Genomic DNA, 12,651 nt, shown 5'->3' on the forward strand with positions numbered 1-12,651 from the left:
TCCATCTGCCACATTTGTTCAACAGCTAATGAGAAGTTGTCAGAGGAAATTGCTTTTGAAATCAAAATCACTTCACCAGAAAAGAGGGAAAAAAAGGGAAAACCAACTGCACCTTGCAATGGCCAGAAAGCAGAAGCGTGCCTCCTGGGGAAATTTCTCTCTCTGACTCAAAGGAGACCCAAGAACCCTGAAGGCGGAGAAAAATATCTTCTTCAGAAACTTTGGCTAGAATTTACTCCCCAGGCCATTATCAAGTACAGATCCTGGTAGAACTCTCCAAATCTTGGCGCCCTGGAACCCAACTGAACTGTCCTCCTGCCCATAAACACCTGCAGGATCTAGCTCAGTCCCAGAACCAGCTCGGTAGAAACTGCCGGAAGCAAGGAGGCCATTCTTTCCAAAGGCCTTGGCTTTGCAGCCGGGATCGCTAAGTCAACAAACTGAGAGCCAGCCCTGCCGCTTGCCTTCCTGTTACACACCCTCCAACTTCTCCCTGGCCTGCCACGCTCACAACACATACTTGTGTGTGTGCGCGTGCGCGTGCGCGCACACACACACAGAGTCCTCCAGATCCAGCATTCTCAGTTATCTGGGTGGGGAATCTGCTCTGGGAGAACTGGGAAGCAGAATCCAGATGGGCTATAGCCAGGGTTTTTTTCTCTCTTTCTCCATATTCCGACCATCCTGTGAAAAGTTGGGCCCAAGAATGCAAACTCCGGAAAACCAAGGGCAGTGCAGGGCCAAGATATTTACTTAGCCAATGAGTGTGCTTCCATCTCCCTGGAAGGCGGTCTCAGATTTCCTCGGGGCCGTGGAGCTTTGTTGAGTCCAGCCAGTTGCCTCTGCACATAAAGAGAGTGGTCTCTGCAGCCTCTCCAGTCAACCCACCCAACCTCCCAGGCATCTGAGAGCAAAGCTTGGGGAAGCACCACCCACCAAACCCTCCTGGGGTCTCTCGATGACCAAACTGTACCCACCATAAACACAGCACCAAACTAATTTAGGGGTGGAGTGAAAGGGTACATTCCCCGAGAATTTCCCAAAGGGAAGAAAGTTATAACAGACAGAAACATGCTGGAGTCATCAAAAATAGACAAAATTACCTAAACAAATTGTGATTGGCACAATTCTGTTCTACCACAGTAGAAAAACTGCAAGTTTTTCATCCAGATAGAAAATAAAAACAAAGAAAAACTGATCAGCACTCTGGTATTAATCAACTCATGATGATAATTTAAATACACCATGCTCCACCTACCTGATGATCTGGCCCCCAGCCCCCAGTCCCCAGCAGGAACTTGTTCTCTTCTAGGCTTCTGTTAACTTTGCATCTCCTGTATCTTGGGGGTTCAAGAAGCAAAACTGTCATTCTCTTTGACCTCCTGATTTCTGACCCTGAGCTTCCATCTGGGCCTTCTAGGGTTCTCCTCACTTCCTCATGCAGTGCATCAGGTCACCCAGTATCCATCTTCAAAGGTCCTCCCTGTCCCACGGCTGCTCTGGGTCCATCAGGTTCTCTGCATACTCAAGGCCTAAGCATCTTTTGCAAGATGGTCCTGACTGCCTAGAAGCACCAACATCCATCACTCTCTGAGGACCTAACTCCCCAGGGACACAGTAGGAAGCAGGGCTCATGTTCCATCTGCCCCTAGCATTCTCAGATGTCTCTCTCTTCTCTTCATCTTTTTTCTCACAACCCAGGGGATTTTTTTTTCTTTTTGGCCTAGGGAAAATTCTTTCCCTCCAAATTTCTTCAAGACACGTAGTCTCTTGGCCCCAAACCCCTTGCCTCCTTACCAAAACTTAAAAATGTTTAAAAAAATTTTTTTTAAATCCCTTTTTGTAAAACAAAAGCTAGAAAAATTTCTTGGCTGTTTTCGACCTCGTCACATGCTTCCACTAAGGCAACGAGCAGAGGGCCAACTGCCTGCTTGCGTGGAGACAGGGCGTGAGAGAAACAAGTGCATATCTCAAATGTCATCCAGTCACATGATAAACACATTTTCACTCTCCTTTCCATCACCCAAGATTTTTGCTGTGATCAGGTCAGTTGTGGTTTCTTTCTTGGTAAATGATATTGTGTGAAAGAAATGTCAGGATAAGTTTCTCTTTTGTCTCTCTTAACAGACCCTTAGTACCTGTACTTCTCTAGTAGCCTCTGTCCACTTCTCTCCCTCTCTGCATTCCCTCCTCTCTCTCCCACTGCTGCCTCTTCTCAGCCCAGCTCGCACATTCTGAGTGAAGCTGGCCGGAAGGAAGTCGCCATTGCCCTGCAGTCAACAGAAGCAACAGTGCCCGAGGCTCAGGTGGCCCCCCACATCCCCCAAAATGTTTTTTGTGTGCGTGTGTGAGGAAGATCAGCCCTGAGCTAACATGCATGCCAATCCTCCTCTTTGTGCTGAGGAAGACCGGCCCTGAGCTAACATCTATTGCCAATCCTCCTCCTTTTTTCCTCCTTTTTCTCCCCAAGGCCCAGTAGATAGTTGTATGTCATAGTTGCACATCCTTCTAGTTGCTGTATGTGGGATGCGGCCTCAGCATGGCGGGAGAAGGCGTGTGTCGGTGCGCGCCCGGGATCCAAACCCGGGCCGCCAGTAGCGGAGCGCGCGCACTTAACCACTAAGCCACGGGGGCCGGCCCCCCACTAAAATGTTTTAGCCTGCAATGCCCATGTCCTCACCCCTGCACCTGCCCCAAGTCACTGCATCATCTGAGCTCTTTCCCATTTCCCCATCCCAAGATGCCCTCCTCAGCTTTCACCGTACTTAGCCTCCCTCTATAAAGACAGCCACTCCCTCTTCCTTAAAAGTCTTCTCATTCTTAGATCTGGCTTGAGCAGCAACTATGCTCACCTGATCTTCCTCCTCCTCCACTGCCACAGCCGCCCTTAGGATCCAATCTTTCCATCTGCTCTTTAATGGCTAATGCTCCCCAAGTTTCCATCCTTGGCCCTCTTCTCGCTCTACACGCCCTCACTGAATCATCGCAACCTCTCCCGGTGCTGCAACGCCTACCAAAGCCTCAAAAATTCCCCAAACATTCCCTTTCCCTCCCCTGTTTCTCTCTCTTCCCAATTTCAGACACTTATTTGCAACTGCCTGTTGACTTTTTTAGTCAGGAAAACAAAAAGCCAGAAAGAGGCTAAGATCGCTAATTTCCTATATTTGAAAAAGTGTCAGGACGACAGAGCAGACCAAGAGCAAATGGGTAGATTTTAACTCAATACAGGGAAAATTTTCTAACAAATAGCACTAGCTGGCAATAAATGGGCTCCTTCTGAGGAGTGAGTTCCCCGTGACTGGAGGTAGGCAGAGAGGATTCCTGCACATAGCAACTGAGTAACATCCATGTTCTCTCTCTATTCTGAGATTGATACTTCTCAGCTCAGCACTCAGAGATTCGGATATATAGGGGGTTTTTTCTCATTTCGTTGAGTACCTAAAATTACAATTCTTCATTATAGGACGCTGGTTAGAAATCGTGTGATTTCCTTGTGATATTTCCTTTTTATTTAATTATTTTTTAAATAACCATGATTTGTTGTTTATCAAATAATTTGCATTACAAACTCACTTGTCTTGGCATATAGACACTCTAGTTTTTAGAGAGCAAAATTTACCTGGTCATTGATTGAAGCCTTTCGGATTAAAGCACGGTTGCAAAGCTCACTGCTTCTGGACCATTCTCTCTGTTCTATTCCTATACACTGTCTTAAAAAATAAGTTAATAGAAAAGGAATCCTAACTAAATCCAAATCTGATTGAAGACAGAGACTTTTTACAGGTTCTTCAAATACCTCATTCTTCCTTCACCACCAGCCTGGGATGTTATCAGTCAACCCTAAATACAACTGGGGCAAATACAGCACCATTACTGCAGATCATTGAATTTGTGCCAATATAATTGAACATTTTCATGCTGGGCTCCATGCTGTGAACCACGGATGCTGAGGACTAAGCCATGGTCCTGCCCTCAAAGAGGGAGGCAGACCCGTAAAGCAGTGATCGCAGCAGAGTGAGCAGGTGTTGTGATGTTTGTCACAACAGGGAAGACAAGGTGGGGGGGGGTAACTCTGTTTTAGAATAACATCGTCTTTATTTTAAATACCTAATTGCAAAATCTATATTAAAATAACAATATAACAACAAATTGCCTACACCTTCATCATCTAATCAAACTGTTTCCATTTGTCCATCTTAATCCTGATCACTTGCATATGCAATTTTTTCATATTTGTAATATTATCCGAGTAGTTTTATAGTCTATATTTTCACTTATCACGAGTATTTCTCCATTTCACTACTTTTTCCCCTCACCCCCACCTCACCCCCTTGAGATAACCAATGTTCGCAGCCTGCAGAGTTATCCTTCTACAACTTTCTCTATGCTTGAATCATCCTATGGGGGCACCAGAACAATATTTAAGTCAGAACAATTGACTACCCCCCCTTCTTGTTCTCCCTACGTACCCAACTTGCAGCCACAAAAGCCATTCTAATGTCTTTGTCTTTAAGAGAATATTGTTTTCTCCGTCCTCACTCCACTACATCCTATTTCCCTCCCACTTGCTTTGCTGGAAATAACCAGAGGGAGGAACCCCAAAGAATAACTCCTAAAAAGCAAGGATCCTAGATTTCACACTGTTCCACAGATCACAGCAGCAGCAGCCTGTGAGTATTCTTGCTTAGGTACTCATGCACATGTGCTCTCCATACTGTTTGTTCCGCCCTCCCTCCCACGGGTACTGTCCCCACCTCATGACTTGTGCTTTTACTCACAGTTCCAGCTGCCTCCTAACTGCCCCTTACACGTGGCCGACATAACACCACCTTTCCATTCAGCAATTCTGCCATCCTCCTCAAGCCCCCATTTCTTGGCTCAGTTTCTCAAGTTCACCTCATCACACCAGGCATCCTCATTTTCACACTAGTCTCATCAGCCATGGCACTGGGAGGAGGAAAGAGCGAGCAGTGGGGTGATATGGTCTATGACGGTCCCCTCAGCAAGGACAGTGGAAGGGACATTTTTTCTCCCTAAGACAACGTTGGCCATGAGGCCCCTCAGAGGCAAAGCCACTGCCTTCCCTCATATGGTTCTGTCTTGTTCACACACTTGGTGGGGCCTCTGAAAAAGTTTCAATGGTTAAATGTTCATTTAACTGCTCTGGAGTTGACTCAGATTTCAGATCTGCAACTTTTCCTTGATTCAGCTTCAACAAAGAGCGGGGGAGGTGAGAAGCAATCCCTCAGCCTGACAGAGGCAAAGGTGACTTAGTTTGGTGCATCACAGACCCGCCGAGGCATGGCCACCAGATCCCGCCTCTGGGCTCTCACTCACAAAAGGGCAACCCAGAGAACAGACCTCAGAGTCACGTGTGGGTCTAGGTCCCAGTTCTGCTATTTCCCAGCTGTGTGATCCTGGAGAGGCCAAAACATTTTGAGTCTTATTTTCCTCATCTCTAAAATGAGGTAAACGACAACAACACAAAGTAGTGACTTCATGTAAGTAACTGTAAGGATTAAAAGATTAAACGGAAAATAGAGTTTAAAATCCTTTCATGCCATTGGGGGTTATAAAGTTGCTGGTTTAATTAATTTGCCATTTAGTTTTCCAGCCTACAGAAAGTCCTTGTTAACTAAGTAAATGTTCAATTTTCCATCAACAGGAATAGAAATCAGCCACAAAGTCACCAACGTCTTTTGGACTCCAATCCCTGGCCAATAGTGCCAGGTCTACAGAAGCAAAACTAAAAAATCATTTTCTCTCGCAGAGCAGTTTTAAGTCTCCAAGTATCTCAATCCTTAAAATGCAAGTCAGCGGCTTTAAATGAAGGCATAAGGCTTTGTTTAGAAGTATCTAATTAAAAGGGGGAAAAAAGGAGACAAAAGCATATTGATTTTTTTCTACATTTATTTATAAAGAACACAACTTCTCCTGACTCAGACACAAACACTCACACATTCCAAGGAGGAGCTCACTAAAAACAACAACAACAGAACTGGGTGACAGTGGGACCTTACTTAACACCAGTCTGTGTGCCCGACTCGGGGATCACTGGGAATGTTTCCTCAGATCCGGCATCTCGCCTCAAAGAAAGCAGACCTTGATCTGGAGGGCCGGCCAGCCACCCACCACCAGGCAAAAGGCTGCACACTCAGTCCTCAGCATCATCAAACTGTCCCGTTTCAAAGACCATCTTGGAATAATGGGGTATCAGAGGAGGCGGATGGTGCCAACTGGGGTCATAGATCATGTCTCCTTGCGCGGCACAGCACACCCAAGGTTTGACCTCTTGAGAAATGCAACCCTGGATGTCGTCGGCATCTGCAGGCAGTTTTAAAAGACAGATTAAAGGAAGGAAAGAAGGGAAGTGAACACCGATAGTCAAAAAATGTCTAGGGGGCAGACACTGATACTTTCTTTGTTTAAAAACACCCATATGTGCACAAGTGCACACACACACATACATAGTCTTCCCTTCCTGAAGAATTGCAAGCACATTCATTCTAGGGCGACCCATAGTGCTTCTCAGAAAAGAGTTCTTAGCAGTGCAGAGGAAGCACCTAGATAACAGAGCACTTCTGTCTGCAGCTGCTCAATTCACACAAAGATATTTGGAGAGAGTAACACTGTTTCAATGTTAAAACTAACCAATATATCATGGAGTCAAATACAAAATTTGCATTTTTTTTCCCCAATATGAAAGAGAAGCTGTCACAGAAATTTCAGACCCGTAACAGACATCAAGCTAAGCTCACGGATGTGGGTTCCTCTTCCAAACTGTCTGCCTTTAGGGGTAATCTGGTAAGAGGGTCTCAGAACCCTGGCCGAGGACCCCAGAAAGTCTACACCTACCATATGGATTCCCTTGATCTGCTTTCAATTCCAAGTCCCAGTCCTCATTAAAAAGATCAGCAGCCTGTTCCTTGGCCGGACAGCCAGACATTCCTTCTGACAGCTCCCAGGTATTCAGTTCCCCGTCAGAATCCTCATCATCCACAGCAAAGCCATCCTCTTCAGATTGGGTGCCCTCATCACGGGTAGGACTGTCATTAGGGATACTCTGTGCTCCACTGGCTAAGAAATTGACAAAAGGAAGGTCTTAAAACAACTGGTAAACCAGATAGGACCTACTCGTGGGCTTGGAAAATTCCAGGCAGACTTATTAAGAGGACAGCAGTAAAACAAATGTACAGAATTCTTTAGCCACCTGACCACTCAAAAATAATGTTGTTCTGTTTGCATTTTTAGAAGTAAGGTTGATCATTTCTTTTCAATAAGACATTTTGCCTTAAACAAGACCATTCATTGCCAGGTCTTGTAATTCACACAGAGCCAGGCACAGTGTGTATTTTCTGGTAGTTTACAAGTCATTGTGGCAAAGGGCCTCTGGCAGACGATAAGCTTTCCCAATATGAGCTCGATTTGAATTTTTGCTCTTCTATTCCTCCCTTCACCCTCAAAGAGCATGCAGAGGTGAGGACAAGGGGTAAGAGAAGGAAAGCAGGCACAAGGACAGAACTGGTCTAGTCACAATGGACAGCCACGACACCTCCCGACAACAGGAAGGTTCAGTTCCAAAAGATCTCAAAATAATGATAGAAACTCTGGGGAAGGTTCATGGGCCTCCAAGCATACAGTGCTATGGTGATGCCAGGTCAGAGGTGCGAAGAGAGTCAGCCCAAAACCAGCAAGGCTATTAACATTGTAATACTAGTGACAGCTATAAGCAATACAGTAATAATTCAAGGCATGGGTTCTGGAGCTCAACTGCCTGGGTTCAGATCCCAGTTCTGCCAATTACTAATGTGTAACTGAGCTGAAATTTACTCAACCGATTCCTCAATAACTTAAACATAGAATTACCATGCAACCTAGCAATTCCTCTCCTAAATGTATACCCAAAAGAATTGAAAACAGGTATTCAAACAACACATTTCAAGAACATTTACAGCAGCACTATTCACAATCACCAAAGGGTGGAAACAGTCCAAATGTCCATCAGCCAATGAAGAGGGAAACAAAATGTAGTATATCCATATAATGGAATTTTTGAGCCATAAAAAAAATGAAGTACTGATACATGCTGCATGAATGAACCTTGAAAAAATTATGCCGAGTGAAAGAAGCCAGACATAATAGCCCACATAGTGTATGATTCCATTTGTAAACAACTCGCATTGGCCTGTCCAGAATAGGTAAATCCATAGAGACAGAAAGCAGATTAGTGGTAGCCAGGGGCTCAAAGAAGGGGAATGGGATGTGACTACTTAATGGGTACAGTGTTTCCCTTTGGGGTGATGAAATGTTCTGGAATTAAATAGTCGTGGTGGTTGCACACATTGTGATTGTGCTAAATTGAATTAAAGTGTACACTGAATTGTAGACTTTAAAATTCTTAAATGGGGCCAGCCCCGTGGCTTAGCGGTTAAGTGTGCGCGCTCCGCTGCTGGCGGCCCAGGTTCGGATCCCAGGCGTGCGCTGACGCACCGCTTTTCAGGCCATGCTGAGGCCGAGTCCCACATACGGCAACTGGAAGGATGTGCAACTATGACCTACAACTATCTACTGGGGCTTTGGGGAAAATAAATAAATAATTAAATAAATAGTTAAAAAAATAAATAAATAAAATTCTTAAATGGTAAATTTTATGTTGTTTTTATCACAATTTAAAAAAATTTTTTATTCTGTGCCTCAGTTTCCTCATTTGTAAAATGCAGATAGGATTGTTGTGAGTTGGAAAAGAAAAAGAAACACTTAGAATTGTGCCTGGCACACAGTGAGTCCTCAGTAAGTGTTAGTTGCTGTGGCTGTATCTATTTCTGTGCTTGGTGCTTTATCTAGATGAGTACATCCAACAGAACTTTCTGTAATGATGGGAACGTTCTATAATCTGTGCTGTCCAACAGGGTAGCATTAGTCACGTGTGGCTACTGAGCACTTGAAATGTGGCTAGTGCAACTAAGAAACTGAATGTTCCAATTTAGTTAGTTATAATTAACTTAACTTTAAACAGCACCAGTAGCTACTGACTGTTACAGTTCTGGATCCTCTCACCCAATCCTCAAAACAACCCTCTGAGGTAAGTATTATATCCATTTTAAAGATGAAGAAAGAAAGGATAAGTGACTTATCTAAGGTCACAAAACTTGAGCCCAGGACTCTGACCTGGGGCTGAAAGTGAAAACAATTTTGCCTGGCTCCAAAGCTGATACTCTTTCTATTGTCCTAAGCTGTCTTTCTCAGCAGAAGGGATGGGTTTGGACACAAGTCCAGGACATTCCTTCAGGAAGCTCTAGTAGGGCTTCCAAATGAGGGCACTGTTGAAATACTAGGCAGAAAAGGCAACTCTGCAGCAAAGATGAGAACTGGCTAGAAAGAGAAGGTAAACAAGACAGAGAGGCTGTCCTTCTCGTTGCCTCTTTGGTCTCTGCCGTCTACTTGCCCAGTCGATCCATGGCCTTCTCGGTCTCTCTCTCCTGACTGGAGTGCTCCGCTGGGGCAAAGCCCGCCTGTGGGAAGAAGAAACAATTTCCCAGGACTTGGCTATCTGGGGTACCTCAGGCCCAAATCCACCCTTCCATACTCTCCTTTGTGAGGCTGGGACTGGGACTCTGCAACCCACATTTCTGCTCTGCCCTGGAGGGAGAAGGGCCTTGCTCCTTCTCATTCTATAGGCATCACCACAGCGACACTTTTTCACCCCTGCCTCTTCACCCCTGGAGGCAGGAGCACCTGCCTATAGCGGCCGCTGAATCGAGTTTACAGTTGCCAACACTTGCAGAACCAGCCTCATCACTGGGCCCTCTCTTCAGAGGTCTGAGTCCCAGGGCCCTGAGACCCCTCCTCCAAGCTCCGAGACTTCAGCACTAGCTAGGGCAGCCCCCGCTCCTTGGAAGTTGGAATTTCAGTTCTGCAAAGCCTCTCCTCTGAGCTTGTAAATTTTAATCATTCCAATCTCATCCCTTTGCTCCCTCAGCCCTACGGCTGGTAGCTGTTTCCTGCAGTTGCTACCTCCATGTTCGTTTTACCTTTTCAGTTAACTTTTTATCTAGTGAACAGCTCTATCAAATTCTCTGTCTCCTGATTGATACATGGGGGCACAGAGCTGTAGCTCTTCTGCAGTGCTGAAGGGAAACATTCCCCCACAACCAACCATATGCTTCTCTGCTCCCATCACTCAACAGTTCCCAAAATCCTATCACCTCCAAGACCTCCTTCTAAAGGGAACGAGAAATGTTCACAGCCTGCATGACAGGAGATGATTTCCATCCCAGCTCTGCCATTCACTCCGAGTGTGACCTCAGACACATCATTTCATCCACCTGCCTGGGTTTCCTTCTCTGGTATCTGAGATGATTGTTCTGAACTTGCCGGGCTTATGATGAAATAATATTTATGAAAACACCTAGCACGTAGCAGAAACGTAACATTTGTTGAAATCCACCTTCTCTGCCCCTACATCTAAACTGCACTTGGCACCTCCCCCAATTAGCTCACGATCTTGTCATCCCCAGCATTAATGAGCCAATTCCACCTCCTGTAATCAGGGACAACCCTCGGTGACTACTGCAGGCCAGCTGACGGGACCTCTCATGTGGACCACTGTCACAGCCCCCTAACTGCCTCCCCACTCGCCCATCCTGAGCAGCCTTACTTAGTGTTAATCACTACTCTGCTCAAAAACCTTCAACAGCCCTCCACTGCCAGAGCACAGAATTAGCCATGGCATTCCCATCTCCCTCTCCCCTCACGCCCCATCAACCTGTGGAGCATAGTTCTCTCTCTGGCTCTGCCACCCATGCGCCCAACCATTTGCCCTGCACTTCCTCACCTCTTCCCCTCTCCAGGCACGGCCACCCTCTCCCCTTGGAGAGGAAGCACACACCCTCTCCTGCCATGCCATAGGACAAAATCAGTCTCATCCTATCTGCACTCCAAAGTAATTTTCTTTTAAGTCTACCACTACATTTTTCATATTTTACTCCGGTGAAGTATTCTTTGATGCCTTAACAGCCATTCCATCCCTCCATTGAATTAACAGGCGTGTCTGTCTCGCCAGGCACTATGCTAGGCGCTGGGTTAACAGCACTAAACTGAGGGCTCCTTCCCTCGGGGAGTTCACCATCTAGCAGAGATTATTGACTGTAAACAATGGCAGGTGATGACTGCAACAACGGTCTCTGAAAAACCAGGAGCTGTCTGGCGCGCAAATGAAAACAAGTTTCTGGAAAGCCTGCGTCAAACCAGGCCTTTTGGTTTCAGTAAACAGAAAAGGAGAGGGCGCGTGAGACAGCATCTGCTGCTCAGGCTGAGCTGAGCATCCCCACCAATGGATACAGGTCCCCTCTCCTCGCCACCCTCACCTGGCCCCTGTCCAGGGCCCCAGCAGCGACCCCCGGCTCTCGGTCATCAGCATCACCTCCCATTTAGCAAGTACGCAGAGGCGACCGCGGGAGCCGACAGCCTTCCCTCCGTGCCCAGCGCGCCCACCCACGCCCTCGGGTGCCCCGCCCCGCCGCCCAAAGGCCCCTCGGCCCGGCCGTTTCCAGCTCGAGCGCGCGCCCAAACGGCGCTCCACGTTCGCGGGGCGGCCCGAGGCGCTTCCCCGGCTCCGCGACCCCCGCGCGGCCCGGCCCCGCAACTTCCCGCCCCGGGCCGCAGGTGGTGGCCGCGCCCGGCCCCGGCGCGGCGCTCACCCCCAGGTTGGGGGGCGCCTCCTGCGCGCTCGGCAGCGGCGGACCCCGAGGCGGCTCCGCGGCCCCCAGCGCCTGGGCCCTGGCTGCTCGAGAGTCCATGCCCGGCGGCCCGCGGCTCGGCGCCCTGGACGCGGCTCGGCCACGTGACGCGGCGGCCTGGCTCCCAGCCCGAGGATACGCCGCGGAGGGGCCAATCAGCCGGGGGTGCTCCCGGCCGACGGGGCGGGACGCGGGGGTCACGAGGAGGCAGGGGCGGGGCGGCGCGGGGCGGCGCGGGGGGCGGGGCGCGCCGGGCAGGGAAAGCCCCTCGCCTAGGTCCGGGAATCTGATTTCTGTAGCTCCTGCCGGTGCAGATCCCAGGGCTGGACGACCGACTGGGTTTAAAATGTCAAGTGTTATCCCTGCCCAGCCACCCTGGATACGCCTCAGCTTCAAAACCTCGAATTCCTGTTAGAACAGTCCATTACCGGAGTCTACCTGACAGTGTATAAAGCTCAGCTCTCAAAACTTTTAATGCAGTTGTAGCTCCAACCACATTTCCCTCTCTCACTTCACAGGTTTCTCCAGAACTCAGGCTGGAATTGGACTATAACTCACCCACAAATGGATGAGACAACTCAGCAGCCCAGTGATTCTCCACCTAGAGCTAATGACAGTTCTCTAAATTAATCCATTAGAAACCAGGATAGATGACCAAGCGAACTCCTGCGATGTGCAGACAGGGTACAGGCTGACACTCGGTCACAGTAACCCTAACCATTCTGTGCTGTGCTAGTCTGACCTGGCTCCTGTCTTTCAATGCTCAGAGCCTGGCCCTCTACAACCTGCAATAGCAGCAACAGATAGGGAGGGCCTGAGCTGGGGATAAACCCAACTCGCATGACAGGCTTCACTGCCTTTCTCCACACTGCCTTTCTCCACACTGCCTAAACTCTAATCACAAACCTGCTCA

The 12,651-nt window shown here is 47.8% G+C and overlaps 1 protein-coding gene across 1 annotated transcript; it reads right to left on the reverse strand.

Moving 5' to 3' along the window:
• Positions 1-5,892: 5,892 nt before the first annotated feature.
• Positions 5,893-11,817, reverse strand: COPRS (coordinator of PRMT5 and differentiation stimulator). Its single transcript, XM_058560318.1, has 4 exons — positions 11,700-11,817; positions 9,442-9,512; positions 6,856-7,073; positions 5,893-6,324 (listed from the first exon to the last, which is right to left on the reverse strand). The coding sequence occupies exons 1-4, from the start codon at positions 11,796-11,798 to the stop codon at positions 6,155-6,157; spliced, it is 558 nt and encodes a 185-aa protein (XP_058416301.1). The 5' UTR covers positions 11,799-11,817; the 3' UTR covers positions 5,893-6,154.
• Positions 11,818-12,651: the final 834 nt, after the last annotated feature.

Source organism: Diceros bicornis, chromosome 18, assembly GCF_020826845.1.
Source record: "Diceros bicornis minor isolate mBicDic1 chromosome 18, mDicBic1.mat.cur, whole genome shotgun sequence".
Taxonomy (NCBI): domain Eukaryota; kingdom Metazoa; phylum Chordata; class Mammalia; order Perissodactyla; family Rhinocerotidae; genus Diceros; species Diceros bicornis.